Source organism: Schistocerca piceifrons, chromosome 7 (genome assembly GCF_021461385.2).
Source record: "Schistocerca piceifrons isolate TAMUIC-IGC-003096 chromosome 7, iqSchPice1.1, whole genome shotgun sequence".
Taxonomy (NCBI): Eukaryota; Metazoa; Arthropoda; class Insecta; order Orthoptera; family Acrididae; genus Schistocerca; species Schistocerca piceifrons.
The window spans coordinates 38,126,065-38,152,593 of record NC_060144.1 but is presented as its reverse complement, the minus strand read 5'-3'; the positions used below and the strand labels follow the sequence as shown (position 1 = coordinate 38,152,593).

At 42.0% G+C, this 26,529-nt stretch overlaps 1 protein-coding gene across 1 annotated transcript in view; it reads right to left on the bottom strand.

Annotated features, from left to right (window-relative positions):
- LOC124805407 (aminopeptidase N-like) overlaps positions 1–26,529 on the bottom strand; it is a 521,668-nt gene that overhangs the window by 122,689 nt on the left and 372,450 nt on the right. Inside the window, exon 10 of the mRNA XM_047265968.1 lies at positions 6,441–6,630. Within this exon, the coding sequence (XP_047121924.1) occupies positions 6,441–6,630 (190 nt within the window). The remainder of the gene's footprint in view (positions 1–6,440; positions 6,631–26,529) is intronic.

The following is a 26,529-nucleotide window of genomic DNA, read 5'->3' as shown; positions in this document are numbered from 1 at the left end:
TTAACTGGACCTCATAGCAACTGACCATTAATTTTCATGCCATCATCCTCCACTCAGAGGCCACATTTACTTCATATTTGTGACCTGGCATACCTTAAAACAGTGGGCACATGTATAGCTATGTACAGTTTTTAAGAGCTGCCACAAGACAGTTGAGGATGAGTCAATGTTGAAGTAGCTTGGTAAGACTGACAATACCTGAAATTTTGTAAATGCCTTCCAAAGGTAGCATGGCAACAGTCAAAAAACATGGTCAATGGCTATTATTGTGAACTGTGTTTATGCAATAAACATTTCAGTATGAATATGTGGTTCTCCCTTACTAATATGTACCCAGTGTAAGTGAACTCTGGCACCAGTCTCCTGGAACAGAGAGCTGCCAGTGTTATTTGTCATGTTATTGATGAAATCCAGAAGTTAGATTTCTGCTGCTAGCTGCCAATTGAATGCGAGCTCACAACTAATTTCTTTATTGGCCTCAAGATGAACATTTCTGACGTATTCTTGTGTTTGGGTTCAATAGAAGGGCAACAGCAGCAGAGGGCACCAGAAACATTTGTGCCATGTGTGAGGATAATGCCATTGGACATGGCAAGAAAATTGTTTTTTTCATTTTACGGAGATTTGTTTTGACATCAATGACTGTCTGCATTCAGGAACACCTTCGGGGTTTGACAAAGATTGATTACACGCATTAATCCACAATGATAAACATTAGTGTACTCGAGAACTGTCAGATGTAATGAACTGTAATCATTCCACCACTGAGCAACATCTGCACAAAGTGGGAAAGGTTCAAAAATCAAGTGTATGGGTTCTACATGCTCTAGGACAAAATCACAAAAATCATTGGAGCGCAATAAGAGCATCTCTGCTTGCTCGTCATCAATATGCTCGTGAACAACACCAACCATTCCTATGCTGCATCATTACTGATGAAGAGAAATGATGTCTTTATGTAAGCATAAAGAAAAGAAAGGAATGGCTGAACCCAAACAAAGCCATAACTCCCTGTACAAAGACCTGCACTCACCTCCAAAACAATCTTATGCACCTGACGGAAAAGTGACAGTGTGTCATACTACGAATTGCTTCCCTGAGGTATAACCACCATTTACTGTCAATGACTGAGATGTTCCACAGATGCAGTCCAAGAAAAATGACCAGTAAGACTGTGTGAAGTGATGCTACTCTGCGATAATGCCCACCTGCATTCTGCTAGACTGACAAAAAACACTATACAGGAGCTGGATTGGGAAGTCACTCCGAACCCACCTTATTCACCTGATCTGCCACCCTCATATTTGCACTTTTTCGGCTATCTATCAAACAACCTTCAAGGAACTTCCTTTCTGGACAAAAATGCGCTCCAAACACGGTCGGACGAGTTCTTTGCCTCGAAACCACGTGATTCCTGCGGCCACCGAATCGGAAGGTTATCACAGCGCTGGCAGACTGTTGTAAATAGTGAAGGAGAATATTGATGACTAAAGTATCTGTTATGTCAATCTGCTGTGTTTATTAAACTTATGGAAAAACAGTATGAACTTAAGCATCGATGCATGATCTGGCTGGAGACACACTGTGGGGGTTGCAGTTTGCAGGTGGATTTGGATGGGAGCTATGTCGGGTAAGTGGACAGGAGGAAAAATTGGTGGGGAGCAGGAGGAAGGTAGCCAACGGCTTTGAGGGTCTCAGCAGGTGTGCCAACTAGGAATGCAAATGGGGGCATGACAGGTACACAAGCTAGGCATGCAAAACATCTTAACTGTAACAGATGAGGTGCTGCACACAGTGAAGCTGAAGTTGACGCAGAGGGGCGTGGGACAAAAGATTGAGGAAAGTGATATGGAAGGTTGGACTGGAAGGAGGGGCAAGACAGATGACACGTAAACTGTTGGTAGAAGCATATGGGCAAAGTGGGTTAGCAGAGATTGAGGCCAGGAGGATTACAGGAATGAAAGATGTGTTACAAGGATAACTCTCACATACGTTGTTTAGAAAAGCTGGTACTACAGTCAAGGTTCCAGATAGCATGGACTTTGTTGCTGTCATTGAACTATAGTACTAGTATATTGTTCTTCATACATCCATAGTTGAAATGGAGGGCAGTGGGACCTCAGCTGGTGCATTTGCGGGGGAGGGGGGGGGGGGGGGGGTGGCTTCAATTCTCTTCTCAGCCACAGTTTGCAGTGGCCATTTATTCTGATGGATGGTCGGTTTGTGGCCATGTTCACATAAAAATCCTCATCTACATCTATGTGACTACTCTGCAGTTCACACTTAAATGCCTCACAGAGGCTAAATCAAACCACCTTCAGAATATTTCTCTGCAAATCATAGACTCTCGCAGTGTGTGGAAAAAATGAACAAATATTTTTTTGTGAACTCTGAGTTCTCTTAATTATTTACTACTGTTATTTCTCTCTACATAGTTGGGCTTCAACAAAATATTTTAACATTTTTGGGAGAAAGATAGTGACCGAAATTACGTGAGATCTCAGTGCACTGAAAAATGCCTTTGTTTTAATGTTTGCCATCCCAGCTTGTTTATCATTTCCATGTCATTTATGCAGATTAGGTACAGTAGAGGGCCTATAACACTTTCCTCAGGAACACTAGATGTTACTTCCATTTTACTTGATGATTACTATGAACTGTGACCTTCCTGACAGGAAATCGCAAATCCCGTCACACAACTGAGGTGATAGTCCATAGGCACACAATTTAATTAGAAGTCACTTGTGAGGAATGGGTCAAAAGCCTTACAGAAATCTAGAAATTAATATAAGATCCCCTGTTTTTAACACTGATAACTTTATGTGAATGAAGAGCTAGTTGTGTTTTTCAAGAATGATGTTTTCTGAATCCATCCTATGTCTCAATACACAGTTACCTTTGAAGCAGTTCATAACATATGAATACAGTATATGTTTGAAAATTCTAGTGCAAATCAGTGTCAGTGATATGGATCGGTAATTCATTGGATTACTTATTTCCTTTCTTCGGTATTGGTGTGAGTCTTTAGAAACAGACTCTGTTTAGAGTGACTGGTTCTATATGGTTTCTATGTAAGGAGCTATTGTATCAGCGTACTCTGAAAGGAACCTAATTGTTATACTGTCTGGACCAGAAGACTTAACTTTTTTCAGTTATTTAAACTACTTCACAACACCTCTAATTTACTCATGTTTATAGCTATTCTCAATTAAAATTCTGGAATATTTACTTAATCTTCTTTGCTGAAGGAATTTTTGAGATGTGTTAAGTAACTCTGCTTCAGTGGCACAGCCACTGGTAGTATTACCATTGGTATTGTATGGTGAAGGTATTGACTGCATCCTTTTGGATTTTCATCACATGCTGAGGCTGAGTTTCATTGTGAATGGTATTAAAAGCATCTGACTTTGAAGTCTGTGGTAAGTTTTGAGCTTCACTAAAATGTCACCAGTCTTGGAGATTCTCATTCTTTTAAATTTGACATGATTATGATCCCCCCCCTTCTGCAACAGTGTTCAACAGTGTCCTGACCTGTTTTGTGTATCATAGTGGATCACCTGCATTTTATCTGAATTTATTTTGTATAAATCTCTCAATTCTCACTGATACTATTTCTCTGAATTTAAGCCACATCTGTTTTCGACTTACATAGTTAGTTTGGAAGGAGTGGAGATTGTCTCTTAGTGGGGTACCTACTTGAAATGAGACTCAAGTTTTCATCAACAGCTGAATCATCTGAGTCAGAGGGTCTGTACAAGGAACCAAATACTAACTTATTCTGGTTGTAAAGTGTAATCTGTACCCTTACTAACACACAGGAACAACCTATTTCAGTTTCACTACAAGATGAACTACTACAAGATAAACTCTCTATCGCCAACACTGTAAACTTATTACTTCTGAATGCCATTACGTTTCTTTAAAAAATTTCAACTGAGCTTATCTCTGCCTTTAGCCAGGTTTTGATGCTTATAATGATTTGAGCCTCACTGCTTTCTATTACAATACTGACTGCTACTGGGACTATGCTCATTCTGTGTTTTCCTGCACCCTTTGAATCTGAAGCCATTTCTGTACATTCCTGAAACCCTCCAAAACTAAAAAACTGCCAAGTCTCCACCACATAGTCCCCACTACGCATGAGTAATGCAACACATCTGTTAAGCGGAACTGGAAATCCCACCACCCTGTGGTGCAACTGAAGGAATCTGCAGCCTGCACGGTTGCAGAACCATCCGAGTCTCTGATTCGGACCCTCTACTCCTCTCCATACAAACCAGTCCTCTCAGAGATGCTACACATGGCGAGCACGGCCTTCATTTCTGCTGCACAGAAATAGCATAAAAGTTGGTATGTGGCATGGCTGCTTGAACTGGTGGCTCCGCCTGTGATGGGATCAGATAAGCCTGTGACAGGATTGGAGTAGGATGTGCCAGATGGACTGTGCACCTCCACAGGATGTGACCCCTAGGGAATGGGTTGGGAGTGAGAGTGGTGTAGTGACAGAACAGGAATGATGTACCAGTTGTGTGGCTGATAGAATATGATTTTAGGAGGGGTGGCAAGTATTGCATGTAGGATGTCCCTCATTTCTTGGCACAATGATAGATAACTGAATCCCTTGCAAAGGATACAGTTCAGATGCTCGCATCTGTGGTAATACAGGGTGATGAGAGGGGCGCTACTTTGCACCTGATTCTTGGTGGTGGTTGAAGGATTAGGGGTGTGTGAGGATGTGACATGAGAAATGTGTTTCCACACTAGGTACAAGGTTTGGGGGGAAGGGGAGGGGGTAGGTAAAGGGGTCGTGCCTGTTTGGGAAGGCCTTGTAGTGTGCAGTATTGATGCAGACATGGTGGGGCTTACACCAAATAAACTGGTGCAAAGAGCTGCATCAAACCAGTCTTTGAACTGAAGACTACTGTAGTCAATTTGCAGTAGAATTTTGGGACAAATACTGTGTCTGAACATTACTAATTACTTCGAAGAGAATGATCTGTTGACACACAGTCGCCACAAACTCAGAAAATATTTTTATTGTTAAATAGGAGGTATTTACTCACATTAAATAATGATTGCTATCAACAGGGAATCTCAAACTGATTCTGTATTTCTAAATTTCCAGACAGCTCTTAACACTGTACCTCACAAGCGGCTTCTAATCAAGTGGCGTGCCTACGGAGTATCATCTCAGTCGTATGACTGGATTCTCAATTTGCTGTCAGAAAGATCACTGTTCAATAAAAATCAATGGAATGTCATTGAGTAAAACAGAAGCACTATCTGCCATTGCCCAAGGAAGTGTTATGAGCCCTCTCTTGTTCCTAATCTATATGAACAATTTAGGAGACAATGTGAGCAGCCTGGTTAGACTGTGTGCAGATAATGCTGTCATTTACTATCTAGGAACATCATCAGAAGATCAAAACAAATTAGAAAATGATTTAGATAAGATATCTGTTTAGTACACAGAGTGGCAACTAGCTATAACAATAAAAAGTGTGAGGTCATCCACATAAGTACCAAAAAGAATCCGTTAAATTTCACACATATGTAAAGGCAGCCACTCAACTAAATGTATTGGTATTGCAATTACCAACAAGTGAAATTAGAATGAAAAAGTTAAAAATAGTGGTGAAGAAGATGAACCAAAGATGGCGTTTTATTGGCATTACACTTAGAAGACGCAACAGATCTGCTAAAGAGACTGCCTACACTATACTCATCTGCTCAATTCTGGAAAACTGATGTGCAGTGTCGGATCCATACCACATAACACAGATAGAAGACATCAAAAATTCCAAGAAGGGGAGCTCATTCTGTATTATAACAAAATAGGGGACAAAGTGTCATGAATATAACATGGAAGTAGGATAGCAATCATTAAAACAGAGGTATTTTTTGTTGCAGTGAAACCTCTTCACAAAATTTCAGTCTACAACTTTCTGCTCCAAATGTGAAAAATATTGTGTTGACACCCACCTACATATGGATAAATGATCACTGTAACACAGTAAGAGAAATCAGAGCTTACATCGAGAGATTTAAGTGTTCATTTTTTACACGTGGTGTTCAACAGTCAAAGGGTAGCGAAACAGAGAGAAATTGGTTGCTGCCAGCACTTATGCATGAATTGTGGAGTAGTAATGTAGATGTAGTGGATGTAGAAGATCCCTGACTGTTGCAGTGGGCTCAGCATGGCTTCTTGGGGTGTCTACCTTGACCAATTACATTACATGATATTGTACGCATCTCCATGGCAATATTTCGGTGTCACCATAGCTGTGTAGTTGGATATTTTTTGCACCTGGATCTGGTTGCACTTTTTGGCTGAAAGCTGGCAACACAGCTTCCAGCTGTCAGGTATCTTCTTCCTACAGACTGAGAACCAGTTCATGTCACTGGGTACCCCCCCCCCCCCCCCTTTTGGGATAGCATACCTGTCCAGTTGAGGTTGAGGAACAGTGGCTCCTCCGCTGCTAAACCATCTATGGTGGTCGGTTCCTCCCCCATGACCCATACACTCATCGTGGCTGTCTGCTGGAAGTCTGTGCCCACCACATAGGAGACAAGTGAGGGCCAAGGAGTGGAGTAAGTGCTGTTCTCTGGGCGCTTCAGCAGGTACCTGGCCTGCCGTCGAGACAAAAAATTACAGCTCAGTTTAAATGAAGTTAGTTCCTAGAAAGAGTCCACAGCTATTTTAAAATTTTGTTAATAATGCTTATTTATTTATTTAGTATATGGCTCACTACATCACAAGAGGTAATTACATGTAAATAGTCTACAATACAAAGATTAAGTATGCACATAAAGCATACAGACCATATAAAACAAAAAAAGAAAAAATATAAAAATACATAAAACCTCAAAATTGTGAGAACAAGAACAGCTGAATGTCCATGTTGCTGATACATTCTATGGTTATTTCTGTAGCGTGTGCGAAATATGGAGCAGTCACAAGTGACTGCAATCTCCAGCTGAACGTTTTACGGTTTGCCTAGCAGCTCCACTCTTGCACTTCAGAGAAGCTGCTTTCTCTGATCTATACAGACATTCAGTTGACATTCACGGAGCTGTGACACCTGCTCCATTCACTGCCACCATCTACCATTGTGGTGTAAGTGGTCTGAAAACAGTCACATTCTAACTGAAACCGGTAACCACTGTAAATAAATATTTTATTGTGGTTGAGACTCTTTTTAATCAACTTTTAAAGTACTTTTAGCTGGACCACTGTTTCTTCATGAGAATATTCTCAAAAATTACACCTGTTACAGTTTTTTCGTATTCTATGAGGGACATTGAAGAAGTAATGCAAAATATTTTTTTTCTCTGCCAATTTCTGTTGCAAAAACATGAAATTTGTTGTGGGACATCATGGAATATTCCTGCTTCAGCCTCTATGGTTTCATGAAGTTCCAATAGGTGTCACTGCAACTGTAGTGTTCAAAATGCCACGTGGAATGGAGGTGTGTTCCAAGACGAGAACTGTCATCGAGCTACTTTTGACAGAAAACCAGAGCATCACAGTTATTCGTAGGTGCTGCAGAATGTCTACAGAGACCTGGCACTCAAAAAAAGCACGGCAAGAGGTTGGACGAAGCATCTGTCATCATCACAACTAGGTCACGTGTACCTGTCCAAACCCCTGCATGCCAGCCAGCCAAACACAGCCACGACTCCTGCAATGTTGGAATGTGCGGACCCTCTCATTTGAGGGGATCATTGTATCAGTCAAACATCTTGCTGCACAGCTGGAGATTGTTGGTAGTGCTGACACATTCATCCACCAGTTGTGGCACTCAAAGGTGTGTGCCCACAGGCTTTCCCACAGCCTACCAGAAGACCGTAAAGAGTAACGAAGGATCACCTGTGTGCAACAGCTTGCATGTTACAAGGCTGATGGCAACAATTTTTTTTTCAAACATTATCACAGATGATGAAACGTGACTTCATCACTTTGAACCAACGATGACACCACTTCTCCTCCAAAGAAAATGTTCAAAGCTGTACCCTTGGCTGGTAAGGTCATGGTGATGGTCTTCTGGGACTCAAAGTGTTTATTCTGTCTGATGTCACCCATCATGGTGCAATGATCAACTCTTCATTTTACTTTGCTACAGTCAGGAAATTGAAGAAACAACTCTAGCATATTTGTCACCACACAAGTCTATGCACCTGAGGGGAGCTCACAAAACTTCAGTAGACTATTCTTTTTCATACACTTACAGCCCAGATCTTGCAACTTCTTACTTCCATCTGTTTGGTCCAATGAAATATGAACTCTACAGGAAGCAGTACATGGATGATGGAGGCATTATTGATGCAGCCAGACATTGGCTCTGATGTCTACCAGTAGAGCGGTACTGTGCAGACATACAGGCCCTCCCAGTGCAGTGGCATAAGCCCATCGCTCTGAATGGAGATTATATTGAAAAATAGGGTCTCATAGCCAAAAGAGTGCAGAACAATGTGGTGTGTTGGAATGCTGAATAAGACCAACCAATTTTCAGAAACGAATGTGTTGCTTTTCTTGTTTACGGCAGACCAGATTTTACTTTACTTATTATATCTGTGTGGTGTGGTGGTGAGGCATGGCATTTTATGAAAGGCAGGGGGTATCTGTCTCATCCATATCTTGGTGGATTTGTAGAAGAGAGCTGTTCTTCATCTTTTTGAGTTCTATAACGAGTAATTTTTCTTGTTGCAGATGGGGAGGAGCTATATTGTTTAGTGGGAGTAGCCAACAGGTTGGGTTGCCTTTATTTGGTTGGTTGGTTTAAAAGAGGGTGGGAAGGGACCAAACTGCTTGGTCATCAGTCCCTTGTTCCCATTAAAACAATTCCACAAGGGAAAGAAGAAAACAAAGGAGACGTACAGCACAATACCAGGAGAAAGCAAAAACCACAAGAATCACAGAAGGACAACAAACGGGCAAGGGACAGGCGCTAAAATGTATAAAAGGTAAAACTAAATCAGCCAATGAGGTATTATCTGCTAAAATTAATGACAATGTGAATGTGAATGTAGGCGAAGCCAATGTGACCATCAGCCATCGAGCCATTGGTGTAATCTACTTCAGAACCCGGGAACACATCAAGAATCAAGAGGAAGTGGAAGTAGAGAGCCATGGGGTTAACGGAGTCCTTAGGGTCCATGCAAAAGGTCCAGACAAAGCTGTGGCCTAGGTATACACCATGGAGGTGTATGCGGATGGATCCTGAGTGGAGGTGGTAGAGGAAAGGACTACAGTTCAGACAGAATGGATCGGATGCCAACCACAATCGTAAGCCCTGACCTGGGCCGCTGATGCAGGAGATGAACTGCTGAGGTTGGGAAAAGGAGATAGTAATTCAGATGCTTGGGAGAGCTATGAATGTGTGCAATGTAACTGGCAAGTGGTTGTGCATGTCTGATCTGCAATGGAGGGACTCCAGCCTCCACCACGGGACTCTTCCTAAAAGCTCCTGTCACTGGTCGAGCTCCACAGTGGTGCACTGGGTCAAGTAAATGCAATGCTGAGGGCGCTGCCAAACCATAAATCACATTCCCATAGTCAAGGCAGAACTGAACAAGGGCTCTGTAGAGTGGCAGCAGCAAAGAGTGATCTGCACCCCAGTTGGTGTTGCTCAGGCAGCAGAGGGCATTGAGCTGCTGCCAGCACTGCTGCTTAAGCTGACGAAGATGAGGAAGCCAAGTCAATCGAGTATTGAAAACCAGTCCTAAGAATCAAATGGCTCTGAGCACTATGCGACTTAACTTCTGAGGTCATCAGTTGCCTAGAACTTAGAACTAATTAAACCTAACTAACCTAAGGACATCACACACATCCATGCCCGAGGCAGGATTTGAACCTGCGACCATAGCAGTCACTCGGTTCCAGACTGTAGCGCCTCGAACCGCATGGCCACTTTGGCCAGCTCCTAAGAATCAATATGTCTCCACTACTGTGATGGGTTGTCATAAGGTAAAGTTCTGGTTCTGGATGAATGGTACGATGACGACAGAGGCGCATGACATATGACTTCGTGGCTGAAAACTGGAAGCCGTGGGCTAGAGCCCACGACTACACCTTACAGATGGCTCCCTGTAGGTGCCACTCAGCAATGCCAGTACTGGAGGAGCAGTATGAAACGCAGAAGTCATCTGCATACAGAGAAGGTGAGACCAATGGCCCTACAGCTGCTGCTAGACTGTTAATGGTCACTAAAAATAGAGAGACACTCAATACAGAGCACTGCAGGACTCCATTCTCCTGGATATGGGGGGAACTATGGGAGGCACCAGATTGGACATGGAAAGTATGGAGCAACAGGAAGTTTTGAATAAAAATCGGGAGTGGGCCCCAGAGATCCCACTCATATAAAATGGCAAGGACATGATGTCACCAGGTTATGTCATACACTTTCCATGAATCAAAAAAGATGGCAACCAGGTGCTGGTGTCTGGAAAAGGCTGTTTGGATGGCAGACTCGAGGGGCACTAGATTATCAGTGGCAGAGCAGCCATGGTGGAAACCGCACTGGTATGGAGCCAGTAGGCCCCGTGAATCTAGGAGCCAACAGCTTAAAAAGAACATTGATGAGGCTGATGGGCCGATAGCTATCCACATCAAGCGGGTTTTTACCGGCTTTGAGCACTGGAATGATGGTGCTTTCCTGCTACTGCGATGGAAAGATGCCATCGCACCAGATCTGCTTGAAGATGATGAGGAGATGTCACTTGCAGTCTCTGAGAGATTGTGGATCTGATCTGGCCCAGGAGCTGTGTCAGGGCAATGCGCAAGGGCACCGAGGAGCTCCCACTCTGTAAATGGATCGTTATAGGGTTCACTGTGACATTCAATGAATGAGAGTACTGTCCCTTCCATCTGCTGTTTAAGAATGTGAAAGGCTGAGGGGGTAATTCTCTGACACAGAGGCTCGAGCTATATATGGGGGGCAGTGCTCCCGAGGTGGGTGATGTGTGAGCAACAGGTAGGGAAGTGACCCCCACCAGCAAGGGGCAGGTGTAGTCTTACAGCTCAGATAACTGACTGGAATTGGCGGAACTGATGGGACTAGAACTTTTGTGATCATGGTGGCATAAGAGGATGCCATACACACAAGATGTAGGCATTCAAATTTCCTCTTAGCCTCAATGTAAGTTAGTCAGTCCAGGGTTTTGTATTCCATGATTTTCATTTCTGTAAAATCCTGCAGTCTGGTGAGCAAGGGGAATGGTGCTCTCTGTAGTTGAGACAGATGGGAGGCAGGGCACATGGGGTATTGTGATGTGAAGAACATCCATAATCTCAACAGGTGATGCTGGAAGTCAGCAGGAAGACATATGCCCGAACTTTCAGCACTTAAAGCACCACATTGGGGGAGGGATATATGGCTTGACATCACAGCAATAGACCATCACCTTGACCTTCTTGGGTAGTGTGTCACCCTCGAAGGCCAAGATAAAGGCACCAATGGACACCTGATTATCCTTCAGACCCCGATGGACGCATCAGATAAAATGGACACCTCGCCACTCTAAACTGACACGCAGCTCATCATCAAACTGCAAAAGAAGGTCCCTGTAGAATATAATACCCTGGACCATATTTAAGCTCTTATGGGGCATGATGGTAATGGAAACATACCCCAGCTTGTCACAGGCAAGTAATGCCTGTGACTGGGCGGAGGATGCTGTTTTTATCAGACCGACCCAGATTGGATTTTGGACAATTCCTCCACCTCCCCAAACTTGTCCTCTAAATACTCTACAAAAAACTGAGGCTTCATCACATTGAAGGATTCCCCATCAGCTCTCATACATACTAGGTACCAGGGTGAATAAGGTTTGCTGCCATCCTTAGCCTGGCATTCCTCCCATGGTGTGGCCAGGGTGGGGAACAGTTTGGGGTCATACTTCCCTACATTAAACTAAGAACTGAAGCACTTAGAGACTGCTGGTTTTGACCACCAGCAAGTGATGACATGGTATGCTTCATGGCATGTCATCCACCCTGATGCCTCCCACTCCAACCATGGGCCTTACCCACAGGTGCCACCTGGCCACAGCAATGGCCACCTGGCAGGATGGCAATTGCCGGGAGTCCTGATGACCCAGGGTGACAGGCATCTACTCATTGGCATACATGGGGAGTTAACGGTGCAGGCATCAGCAGAGTGATCTCTGTGTAGTTGGGGGCTACAATCAGCAGTGTACACGATGGCCCCACCACAACAGACTGGCTACTGTGCTGGATATGAGGTACAAAGAAGTCCACGGTCATCATCAGCGCAGAAAATTACACTGCATAGTGGATGAAGGAAAATGCACCTAGGAAGGTGTCCTCACCCAAGAGATGGAAAATGAGTAGAACTGCAAAGCCACAATGATAAAGAATGCTGAAGGTCTCAGTGCAAGATGGACACGATGCACCATGTAAGGTGCCCTCCCCCAATTGTCTTGCTCTTCAGGAACATTTGGTAAAATGAAGGTCAAACCCTACAGGGGACCACCACATATAGACTGAAACATGTGAGACTCCTTTTAGGCACCTCTTACAACAGGCAGGAATAACTTGGTCCTATTTTAACCCCCGAATCTGCAGGGGAGTCGTCCTTATTTAGCCTGTTATACGGAGAACAGTTTGATTCAGTTAGACACTGATGAGACCAGTGTGAGTATTGTCAAGTCAGACTGGTGCACAGCATTCTGCTACCTGATAGACTAGACCTAAAACTGAAGTCAGTAGTTTGGTGCCTGAAGGTCCCCCTAAAGTATTGGCAAGTTTCTGCAAGATGTTGTTGGCATTTTTAAGTTGGCCAGCTGTGTTTGACAGATGATTCTTGAATCTCAATGATCTAGTCATGGTGACACCATAATATTTTGGATGTCAATTGTGGGATAATGGCCTGTTCCCAAAGTAAACACTATGTTCTCTGTTGGTGAACTTGTTGTCGAGGCGGAATGCCAAGACCATGAATAATGCTATATGGATGCAACTAGGATAGAATGAAGGGTATGGTGAAATATAACGCTAACCCACATTAGGTTTGAATGCAGATACTCGGTTTCAAAAGTTTAAAACAATCTTCATACAAAAGTACTGACATTTTATTATTAATGCAACTGGTATTCACTGTTAAAACACTTAAGCATACAAATAAACTGAAAAAATACAAACTTTGAATTAATAATATACATTTCTTTATATTTTCTTAGCAGTTGTGACCATATTTTATGGCAAACCATTGTTTTCCTGCAATTATCACAGCACTGCTGAAAGTCATCACATCTCACCTGCAGATATATGTACATACTCATCCACAGTTGAAAATATGAATATATGAATACATGAAGATGGTATCTGTTCTTTTGGACATGTCCAAAAGAACAGATACCATCTTCATATAGACAAGGCTTACTGGCCAATGATCTTCTTCAGTGCGAACTCTTACGGAAATCGGTAGATTGACTGCTGCCAGAAATGAGTATAGTGGGCAGGGACACTACAAATGTAGTGCGTGGACAGTAGTTGGGAATGTGGGTCTCATGGGGAACGTGCCAGAGGTAAGTCCCTGCAGTCACACTATCATCTGTGTCCTCAGTAGCTCAGATGGATAGAGCATCTGCCATGCGGGCAGGAGACCTTAGGTTCGAGTCCTGGTCGGGGCACACATTTTCAACTGGCCCTGTTGATATTTATCAACGCCTGTAAGTAGCTAAAGGTCTGGATTTATTGTAATTTCACAGTTGTAAATGTCTTCTTAGTATTTATGGCTCTGTACAAGTTTTCATAAATAAGTGGTAACTAAGTCAGTGCAGATATGAGATTGTGTTTCTTCCGTTGGTGAGCTGGAAGTGACACAGAATACTTCATTCGAAGACTGGTATCTTGTAATGCTGGAGGACAACCTCATTTGTTTCACTTGACTTTCTGCCAATCTTCCCCACGAGATGTATTTGGTACTAACAGTATCCCCAGCTCATCTGTAGTGAGTACGAACCATACAGCAGCTCACAGTAATCTACAGTTGCCTTATTCTGAAATATTATTCTGACTAAACATAGATCTCATGTCACTAGTCTATACAAAATCTTTTGATGACATAACACGGACACAAAATGGCACACAGGGGTCGGCTCTCAGTCCCCATTTAGGAGACGGGGGCTGGCAGCATCAGTGTCTCCACAGGAATTAAATCAACAGCAGCAGCAGCAACCCCCCTCCCCCCTCCCCCTTCTCTGCCTACTCCCCTCTTAAGGGCAGATGATGGACAGTGTTCAGGTCCCGCAGGTCGAGCCTCCGGCAGGCTTGCAGGATGGTGATGGCTGCCACGCCCTGTCAGTCTCATGTTGGAAGGTGGCAATGCAGCTGGCAGCAGCCCACAGTGTCCTTCCAGCCAGACTTGCGGTACCATAGATGACCAGAGACAGCTGGGCAGGTTGGAGATCGAGCCTCCACTCTCACCGCACGGCTGCAACTGACACAAGAGCCAAGAGTACAGACTGGGCAGTCAGCATTTGACACTCAGCATTTGGCACTCGGCAATCAGACATTTGTTAACGAGGGTGAGGTATTTATGTTAGTGCTTCCCATGTGCTCTGTGGTGGCACGAATGGCTGTGACATCATGTGTCCTCATTTTCCCTTACTGTCATTTCTCCTAGGGATTTCAGACTTCTGCCAACTTCACCTTTAGAAGGCTCTTTTCTGCTGGTTCAGAACCTGGATACTTATCGTTGCATTGTTCTTAGCCTTACTTACCAAACTCTGCTTTGCCACTAGTACAGTGGTATCTCACAGCTATCACGATGTCATTACACTTTGTTTGCAGACCTCAGCTGCGATAGCTTCTGTGTTTGCTACAACTCGCTCAGTGCATCTCCCTAGCTGGCATTGCCACAGGCCTTTCAACTTCTGGGAGCTGCTGAGATAGAACTTAGTGCCCACCTGCGATACTGTCCTGGGGCGTAATGATACCTCCCCACAATGGCGATATCTTTGTCACTTGGCAACATCGAATGTCCAGCAAGTTGGAAGTAGCCCTCAACGCCAGAAAAGCTAACTTTGGTATAAGCAGCACCTAAACGTACACAGTCACAGGAAAAACAGTTCAAACGTTCATGAAGAACTGTTTATTAATTTCCTGTTTACAAACTTTAGGACTGAACAGTTAAAAGATACAAAAGAACTTAATCAGTAAACTCTTGTTTTTCCATGAATATTGTTTCTCCACAAACACACAAAACTACTGTGTAAAATTCAGCTTCTCTGGCAGGTCACCTGTCTTGTCAGCAGGGAAACCCTTAGACCCATCTATCCAAATCCCAGATTCAGTCATCCTGACAACAGTCCAATTTGGATGATGAGTTGTCACTTAGTAAGGATTGTATAAATTTAGCACTTGTTGTTGTTGTTGTCCTGGGACCCTCATGGTTATCACCTTCTCAGCATCAGCACATATTGTTGTTGTTGTCCTGGGACCCTCATGGTTATCATCTTCTCAGCATACATCATAGGAACCATTAGTTTCAATTTTTGTAGCTCAAGAGGAACCTAAATTCTGGACATTCAGTTTTGGTGTTTGTCTAGTTTGTGTTTATCTTATTGCCATCAAGTCATCAACTTTGTACTTGGAATCTTTTTATGGTGTCAATTGAAGCTAGTGCAACATTCTTCTTGCACCTTGCTGATCTGTAGCTTAGCAGGTTTTTTCTATTTGTTGCATCTCTCTTCAAATGAATTAATAATTTCTTCTTCTAATAAGTTTGTAATATGAAAATCAGTCAATATTTAGCTTAGAAATGATTTTAACCAAAGTACATAGAACTGATCCTCTCACCCTGTCCATTGGATGTAGGTAGTCATGTCATTCTTAAAATGTGTTCAATTTCTTCTATAGTGTAGTACTCCTTGAATTCTTGAGAAGTAAAGCAAGTTCATCTATCAATAATTACTTGGTCGGGATTCCCAAAATTAGTATTCCATAATTCCATTTCACCAACTGCTTCTGTTGATTTTGTAGTCTTTACAGGATGTAGCCAGGTAAACTTGATAAATATCACATAGAATGTGGTTGTATCCTTTGCGCATTGATTGAAGTGATCCATTTGATAAGTATATAATGGCTCATTTTGTTTGAATAAGGAATGAAGGAAACTTTCCTTCTTTCCTGATTTCTTATTCACAATTAAACATTTTACACCATTGAAGATCACTCTTTTCACTTGTCAGTCAAATCTGGTATATAATTATCTTGTTTTGCTTCCTCTTTAGTTCACTTAACTGGATAATGACCTTTCTCACACACAAACTAGTGTGTGGAACCATTAAGTCTTGCTTCTGTCACAGAAGCTGAAAAGAATTCAATCTCTCATTAAAAAGCTTTCATTACGCTGTTACTTGAGAATTTTCTTGATTGCTGCTAAACCATTGTCCTTCTCTTGAGCTTCCCTGATTCTGACTATAAAACTGTCTGCAAAACCAGACAGTACATCTACACAAGGACTTAAGGCATCTACTTGTTTTATCCTAGAACCTGATAGGTTGGAAGGAAGGAGCTTACAGGTGCTCAACACTGGGTTATCAGCACTGCAGATTGGTGTTCAATGGTGTAGGAATACTCTTCTGGCACTAAAGCCCAGCTTACTATTCTTGGTGACAAGTCCTTCTTCTCAAGTCTTTTGGAATGCAGCAAAGTCCGTTACAGTTTTAAAACACATTCTAGTAGTAATCTGACCTATTTTGTGAATTTAATAAACTCATGAGGTTTACAGAATATTTTGCAAGATCAAAGCTCCTCCTCACCACATATGCACTTTAACTACTCAATTAAACCTTGCACCCTTTTTACTATTTCTGAGCATGTTAAGTTTAAGGCCTTTTACTTCTCAATATAAGCTGTTCAGCCTTTCCTTGATCTACAGTCATTAGTTAACTCCACTCATTGTGAAACTTGCCTGCTTGTTCCTTGTTGGCTATGATAGCTGCCTGCCATAATCCTCAGCTTACCTTGAATTTTGGACAATGGTATATTTATTAAAGATTTCTGCTGGTGTGTACCAGTTGGGAGTCACATTTAAATTGCATGTCCTCCTAACTCATTTTGTATTTTGGGCAATTGTATTATTTTATTAATGGTCATTGTCAACTTTTCTGCTGATGTGTACCAGTTGTGAGCCACATTTAAATCATAGTTTCTGTTTTGTCTCTGTTTTGTGAGGTAGTGTATGTTATTCCTTAAGGGATTTTTATTAAGGCTTATACATTTTTCAGGGCTTCCCAACAGCCACAATCAGAGATGTGACTTGTTTATCCCTCCTATATTTTGGATGGGCATTGTTCACTTGCATAGCACATTACCCAAGCTTGGAAACTGTTAGTACTTTTTGTTAGTGGCTGTCATTGTTATTCATTTACTGATAAAATTTTTGAACCTGCTTGTAGTCACACCTTGCTGTTTTTACTTCTTTCTTGCTTTTGGGAACTGTATACCTCATGGTTGAAGCCCTTCTCTTAAAGATATCAACTTCTAAAATTAGTTTTTAATGAATTGAGCATGTTTACATTTTTTAAAAATATTGTGAGTGTTGTGATTTTTTGACAAGGTTTTTTAAATTGTGATTATAATATTGTTGTTAAGCAATAAAGTGTATTCCATGAAACAGCAAATGATGAAATATGTGGGTCCACCTTCCATTTATTTTCCCTAAAGCTCACCAACCCTAAATGGGATGTATCAATTGGTAGCAGGGCATGGTTACATTCTGTTTGGAGGGGGGAGGGGGGAGGGGGATTAGAGTTGTATATCCCTTGACGTCATTTGTTTTTTCTTGTGATTATTGTGGTAGTATATTTATCGTTTTCAAGGTTTTGTGCTCATACATTCTGCCTGTTTTCAGGAGGCTGTTACTTATCATGGATTCCATAGGGTGTCCCAGAATTTCATATATAGAAAAAGAGTTTTTGCAGTATGACCTACAAATATGTCCACTTCCAATACAAGGTAGAATTCCAGAATTGGAAGCCAGGTTCCATGTGACATTGCACAACAGGATGCTTAGTCTTTTGGCGGATATCATTGGCAGGTAGGTGCCTCTCTTCATAACATAAGCTGTGTTATATGATGTACAGCCAAATCTCTTCTTTCTGGAGGATAGCCAACCCACAACAAGGGAGGTCAGTAGGATTCAAGTGCTTCTGGTGCACTTAGGGAATCACTTATAGGATTTGTGTCATGTTGTGCTTAATGATCATGAGAAACTAAAAGTCCTAAGTTTATCCATGTTAGATCAGCAGTTGAGTGATCGGCCAAAGGACTTTCAGGTTAGAGCAGGATCCCTGAGTTGAGAAAGTCAGCATATAGGCTTGGGGCAGAAAATTTTACAGCATAATCAACTCACTAAAAATAAACGCTCCAAGGCTCAAAGTTTAGGTAGTTTGTCACCAATCACTTTGCTAAGTTACCCAACAGCCACAGCTCTATGATATTTCTGAACCAGGGCAAAAACTTTATGTGGGCACCTCCCCCCCCCCTTTTCCCAAACCCCTCAAGTGCTTGAGATAGTAGGCCTACATAAAAAATTTCAAAAAAACGATTTTTCAGAAATATGTTCATTTTATAGCACACATCTTTCTGAAGAGTTTGATATATAAAACATATATGTTCAAGGAAATGTAAGACATGTTATTTGGTCTTAAGAGTGCCAAAGTACAGTGCAACGCCTCTTCCCACAGCATTCTTCTATCGCACATCACTGTTTTTCGCTATGTGGAATTCAATCGTGTATATTTTATAATGGAAGCCATCAAACCTATATTCAGAGCAGTGGAAATAAAAGTGTCCTGTCATGTCTCTCCCACTCCCAGTCATCTGTTTTGTCATCCTGTCCTCATTGTAAAAAAACTCACAGTTAATACTAGGTGGATTCCAGGAAGAATAAGGACTCTTCAGAAAATTAGCAGCAACACAGTACAGATTTATTCAGCCCGCAGGTCCCAGCATTTTTTCTCTCTAACAAGTAGGCTGACTACAGCTTTACAAGGTGTACTTTTCTTTCTGGGAAAGAATCTATTGATTCATCAAAGTTCATCAAACGTTTTGCTGCATGAAAAATCGAAATGTCACCTTCTAATATTAAAAAAAGCTGTTGTTACAAATAGTATGCAAGCCTTGGTGGTTTCTCGATTTTATTACATCTATTTTATCACTATCTGATAGATAAAATGAAACAGACCTATCTAATACTGCAGTAATTGAAATGTGTGCAAAATTAGTGAGATTGTTTCGGACAAATGGTTATTTTTATCTACCTCATTTACATAAATAACACAACAGAATATAACTCATGAAGCACCAAATAAAATGCCTATTAGGTAAAACAAGCAATAAGTTTTATGTTAGGAAACACAGGGTGTATCAAAAAGAACCATCTAATTTTTAAAAAAAATCATAACTGATGTTATTTGAGATACGGCTTGAACAACGTACTGTTGGAAAGAGCAAACTCTCGAATTTTACATGGTTCCTCTAGATAGCAGCAGTGTGTGCACACTTCAGTTCTAGTAAAAATGGTGTGTGGTCAACAGAAGGCATTTTGTGTTCTACATTTTGTGCAGTGCAGGTCAGTAATAACTGTTTAGCATGACTTTCATACTAAGTATGATGTGGAACCTCCTGCAGTGCATAGCATTAGATGATGGCATGAACAATTCCAAGAAACAGGTTGTTTGTGTCAAGGTCCCATGTGTCTGACACAGACATCGAAAGCGTCTGCCATAGTTTTGCAAGGAACCCGCAGACATCCATTTGCTGTACAGCTCGACATGCCCCCGATGTCCATCTGGAGTGTGTTGCGTCAACATTTACTCATGAAACCGTACAAAATTCAGCTACTGCAAGCTCTTTGTGAATGTAACAAACAAAAACGTGAGGAGTTCTGTAATTTCATCCTTGGGAAGATGGAGGATGACAGTTTTCTTCCACACTTACAAGGGAACCTCCCTATCGCACCCCCCTCAGATTTAATTATAAGTTGGCACAGTGGATAGGCCTTGAAAAACTGAACACAGATCAATCGAGAAAACAGGAAGAAGTTGTGAGGAACTATGAAAAAAAATAAGCGAAATATACAAACTGAGTAGTTAATGTCCAAGATAGGCAACATTTAGAGTGTGCGCTCAGGAGCGCCATGGTCCTGTGGTTAGCGTAAGCAGCTGCAGAACGAGAGGTCCTTGGTTCAAGTCTTCCCTCGAGTGAAAATTTTACTTTCTTTATTTTCGCAAAGTTATGATCTGTCCGTTCGTTCATTGATGTCGGTGTTCACTGTAATAAGTTTAGTGTCTGTGTTTTGCAACTGCACCGCAAAACCGTGTGATTAGTAGAGAGGCATTGGAGAGGCACTTCCTTTCGTCAACTAATCGCACGGTTTTGCGGTGCGGTCCCAAAACACAGACACCAAACTTATTACAGTGAACACAGATGTCAATGAACGAACGGACAGATCATAACTTTGCGAAAATAAAGAAAGTAAAATTTTCAGTCAAGGGAAGATTTGAACCAAGGACCTCTCATTCCGCAGCTGCTCACACTAACCACGGGACCACAGCGCACCTGAGCTCACACTGTCATTGATGTTGCCTATCTTGCACATGGACTACTCAGTTTGTATATTTAGCTTATTTTTTTCATAGTTCCACACAACTTCTTCCTGTTTTCTCAATTGATCTGTGTTCAGTTTTTCAAGGCCTATCCACTGTGCCAACCTATAACTAAATCTGAGGGGGGTGCGATGGGCAGGTTCCCTTGTTAGTGTTTAGTGATAAGGCGACATTCCATTTAAACGGAAAGGTGAACCATCATAATGTGAGATTATGGTGTACGAATCAGCCACATGAAGATGTGACTCTCCAAAATTTAATGTGTTGTGTGCAGTTTAGTGGGAAAAGGTCTATGGTCTGTTTCAGTTTTCCAAGAACACTGTTACAGGAAGCACATATCTCGATATGCTTGAGAACTTTTCTTTCCCACAGTTGGAGACTGATTCAAACAACTTAATTTAGCAACAGGATGGGGCACAGCCACACTGGCATGTGGAAGAGCAGGAATTTTTAAATCAAAGAATTACTGAGAGATGGATTGGTTCCTCTGGATCAAATGATTCACCCTTACATTACTGGCCTCCAAGGACACTGGACATGACTGTATGTGATTATTTCTTGTGGGGGGGTTTATAAAAGACTCTGTCTATGTGCCTCTGTCACCAAAAACAATGAATGAACTGAAATATCATATAACAGCAGCTGTGGAAGCTGTGACTTAATACGTACGTGCTGCAGTGTGGGAACAACTTGAATACTGCATTGACATGCAGTACATCTCAAGGGGGGCTTATCGGACATATATGAAATGGTATGAAAAAAAAATCTTTTTGAGTTTCCCATTCATCAAAAAACAAAATTCAATGTATATGTTTATTAGTTTCAGAAATATAGACATACCAAATTGGATTATTTGTTTCAAAACACCCTGTTGTTTCATATTTCATTCATATGCTCCAGTTTCGCAAGCATGAGATCAAAAAGTAATAGTAGTATGTACATAAATTTATTTGTCATATTTTTCCATATAATTTCTGATGCCCTGTTTCTCCTCATTCCCCATTCTAATTGGTTTATTTATCCTGCATTTATCGCTGGTTAGGTATTTTTACGTGTTCATACAATGCATTTTCCATGCAATTCGAGAATAGAATTAAGTGGCTGCTAACTGGGGCTGTACAACTGGCCCTTAGTAGTATAGCAATCTGGCAAAAAATTCCTGTCAAAATTTCATTTTCTTGGGTACACCGAGGAGATAATATGTAATCTTTCTTACCTGTTATTCCTGTTAGTCATTTATTTCCACTCTGGTAGTCTGAATCTGTGGATTATTTGCACACCCAGTCAACCACATAAACAAACAGTGATTGGCATTTACTGATTTGGGTTTATTTGGCTTAGTTCTTGTAGCCGTGTCCACTTTTGTCTGCACAAAAGTTTTTTTATTTCTAGATGTGACGGTGATTCCCCTGGCAGACACATCACGTACACAATACATGCTTTCAAAAATCAACATGATTCGTTCAGAAATCAACTTAGACTGTGTTAAAAACGTTCAAAAACCAGTGATGATGCATTTCAAAATCATATGAACAATCAATAAACCAAAGTATGCTAGATGCTTTGCGACACAAGGGTTTTTTCTTCAAGAATATAAATTTGGTACCCTGTGAAATTGCCAGCCAGGGCAGATATCCCAGTTCGCACCCCCCTCCCTCCCCCCCACCACCACCCTTTGATCCGTCCTGTTATCCAGTCCAGTTATGTGCCTTGTGACAGGTATTTCAGAATTGTCTGTTGATAGTTTAAATCAAGTGCAGTAAATCTTGTGGTTGTCTGTGTGGCTTGGGTTTCATGTTGATGACTTATGCATACGACGCCACATGATTCTATCCTTGCTTTTCCTTTAGCTAAAGGGACATTGGGTATTTGGATCTCAGAAATCTTGAGATGTCAGAACTCTATAGGGCAGTCAGGGTTCTTATTAATATGCAGAAAGTTGTTGGCATGTGTGTGCAATGAGCTCAAGTGGAAGTGTTATTGGCAGGTACAGACATCCTCAGAGATGTTGAACCCATATGTGGAGTGAATGCACAAGACCATGCAAGCCCTTTGTACATCCATTACCGAATCTGATAGCATTTCTAACATCTTAAGAGGGCATGTGCCCCAAGGTTCAATCCCATTTGATGTTTGCTTGCCGTCCTACAGGGTCTCCAGAAAAGGGCTCCCTGATTTCAAAATTAAATATCTCGAAAACAAAGATCGATAGAGGAATGCAGTAAATGGTATGTTTATTGTGAAAGCTGTAAGAAGTTTATACAGCAGTTTGAAAAAATAGTTACAAAAGCTGCTAACAGATGGCGCTGTATGCTGTACAGCTCATATCAGCATACATAAGTGAAATAATCATACGAAAACAATCTTTGCAAACAATCACATCACAATGTTTTCAAAATATTCACCATTGGCACTACAGAGGTGGCGTAAACAAAGAATGAAATTCGCCATCACATTTTGTAGTGTTTCAACCGAAATGGATTCACATGCCACAGAGATCGCTGATTCAAGCTCGTCCAGCATGGCGGGATGCTTCGGGTAGACCATGTCTTTCACTGTGCCCCACAAAAAAAAGTCACAGGGAGTCAAATCCGGCGAATATGGAGGCCAATCCATGCCTGCACCAGTAAATTTGGGATATTCCGAAGCAATGACTCGATTCCCGAAGCATTCCTCAAGAAAGCGAAACACTTGTTCGGTCCGATGTGGTCGGGCTCCATCTTGCATAAACCATTCAGTACCTGGTCGATCTTCTAACGCTTGCTGTGTGGCAACAAATTGTTCCAAAATTGCAATGTGACGTGCACCAGTGACCGTTTCTCGAATGAAAAAAAGGGCGAATAATGCCTCTGCTGCATACTGCAGCCCCACAGTAACTTTAGGAGAATACAGGGGTTTCGCTTCACACCAATATGGCTTTTTGGAACCCCAAAATCATCAGTTCTGCTTATTCACATATCCATTCAGTTGGAAGTGTGCTTCATCTGCAAACCAGATGCAGCCAACATCAAATCCTTCACTATCAATCATTGTGAGCATCTGATTAGCAAAGGCAATGCTTTGTTGCACAGCTCGTACGGGTATGGCCTGGTGCATTTGAATTTTGAATGGAAACATGTGTAGGCTCTTTCTCAGTATTTTGTGCATGCTGGAATGCTTCAAACCAGTCTCAGATGCAATTCTGTGGATGGATGACATTGGATTTCACTGAATAATTCCAGAAACTGTGGCGATATTTTCAGGCATATCTTCGGTTTGCTTGCGGCCAACATGCCCCACTAGATCATCAGTAACGCTGCCTGTTGGTTGAAATTTTGCGAAGAGCGTATGAATGGTTATCGCACCGGGTCCTTTTGGAACATTAAATTGTGCTTGAAAACTTCGCCTTGTTGCCATAGGGCTCTCTTCTAACCTGTGGTACTTTAGCACCAGAAAAACACATTGTTCAATGGAGTACATGGTTTTAATCTCTTCCTTCGGTACGCTAACCTCCTTTCACGATTCGATAGTGGAACTGATCGCTCTGGGCTTCGGATCACTATTTATACTAGGCATTATGTATGGCGATTACAGTGCCATTTGTTAGCAGCTTTTGTAACTATTATTTCAAACTGCTGTATAAACTTCTTACAGCTTTCACAATAAACATACCGTTTACTGCATTCCTCTATTGATCTTTGTTTTCGAGATATTTAATTTTGAAATCAGGGAGTCCTTTTCTGGACACCCTGTATTAACTTTGATGAATTGCAAGAACTGGTAGATTCTATTGAGGCTCTCACTTTTGCTGACAAGCTGCATGGGGTAGGTGTGAGTTTGGCACCGATGCTTTCAGCTTCCAGGGGTGACAAATCCTTTCTCAAATTTGATTCACACATGCGCAGGCGTTTTTGTCATCGTGGTGTGCATAACCATCTCATATGCAAGTGTATGGTTGTGAGAGTGCTGAGCCCTAACAGCTGGTGCCGTGGGACATTGAGGGTTTGTAAGTGTCAAAGGAAGTCAACGCCTTGTTGTGCATGCATTCATGTTGTGAGAAGCTCTTCCCTCCCTTATGTTTGTGCCTGTGTCAGACAGGAATCTCTATGCACATTACTGGACTCGGTAATTCTGTATCTTTACTTGAGTTTGGTCATTTGTGTAAATTATCTTCTGTCTACGCCTGCCCTCTAAGATGTCGTGTGGCCAATGTGCAAGAATTGGCTCCGGTTGGGTAGGTGCGTTGTAGTTTGTCCATTTGCAGTTTTTTCTGGCCAATTATGCTCCTGATTGTAAAGTACTTAGAAGTTAATTTGTTGCTTGGCTGTGATTTTGTTCAAAAACCTGTCTGGCCCTTGATTTTGCTAGTCATGCCTTCTTTAAATTCTTGCCACAGGAGAAGATAGACCTTGTCACTGTCTGAGCGTGAGTAATTCTATAAGTTGTGAGAATGGGTAATTTGATGTCGCTCATGATGTAGGAGCATGCCACACATTTGTTGCATCTGTTGAGGGAGTTTCCTGATCTTCTGTCCCATAAACTAGGAGTGACTAGCGCGATCCAGTATGACGTATGTCCGAGTGATGATGATCCTGATCGGCAGTCTCCTTATTGACTTGTGCACCCTAAAATGAAAATCTTGAGGTATAAATTGTCTAATATGTTGCAGGATGTGTTGACCAAGCCTTCTACTTCTTCTTACACCTCACCCATTTTTCTTGTCCCCAAGGCCCAAGGTCAGGATGTCCTTACCTGATCTCCACAACTGTTTCACATGGTTCTCTGGGGCTAAGTGGTTCACTGTGCTTGACTTGAATCGGGCATATTATCAAATCCCTCTCACCAAAAAATCTAAGAATGTAATGCATGTTTGACCTGACTGGAATCTCTATGACCTCAACAGGGTGCCATCTGGGCTAGTCACCAGAGCCGCTGTTCTATCTCATTTGTTGGATCATATCTTGGGGGATTTGAAGTTCTTCTGTGTATTTAACTATCTGGATGCCACAGTCCTTTACAGTGGTTCATTTGAGTGTCCCTTTGAAGCTATTAAGACCACCACACAAACCCCCTGGAGTTGGCTGTGGCTGACTTTGATAAAAGATTTGTTGCACAGACTGACACATCCAGTGAAGGGATTACTGTGGTTCTCCTCCAGGAGGATCAGGGCAAAGATGTCCTTTAGCATTTGAGTCAAGAAGGGAGTCTGGACCCTGAGATGAATTATTCTGTGCCTAAGTGTGAGGCATTGGCCATTTGTTCACCCTACAAAACTTCCAGTTTTATGAGGAACATAGGGAGCTCAATTTAGAGACTGATAATCAGGTATTAAATTGGGTCCTGGCCAGGCCCAGGAAATCTTGTAGAATTGTGACATGGGTGGTCTGGATTTCAGCATTTCATTTTAAGGTGTGCCATGTCAATGGCTCCAAAAATCAGGCAGCCAAAGCACTCAGCCGCATGTTTGAGCAGGAAGATACCAGTGAGGAGGACTGAGTCCATGGCTTCAATGATCATGCTTGTACTGTTCTGAACAAAGTGCCCCTATTATTTGCTGTCCTTAAAATTAAGCATGACCAGGACCCATTGTGGGGACCAATTAGGAGGAAATTGTTGCCTGGAAAGGAGATTCTGAGGTTTTCTTTGAAGAATGACATATTGTGTAAACAAGTTGGCAAACCTGGGAAATTCAGAATTTGCTTGCCTCTTGAGTTAGTCCCCTCCATCTTTCATTACTTCCTCAGGTCCTTGGTGGGTGGGCATTTAGGCCTGTACAAGACCTTAGCAAAGATATGAGCTCAGCTTACCAGGCCGCCATTGTACAGAGATATTTGGCATTTGGTTGGCCAGTGTGACCCGTAGAATGGGGAAATCCAATAACAACCTGCTAAGTGCATTATTAAAATC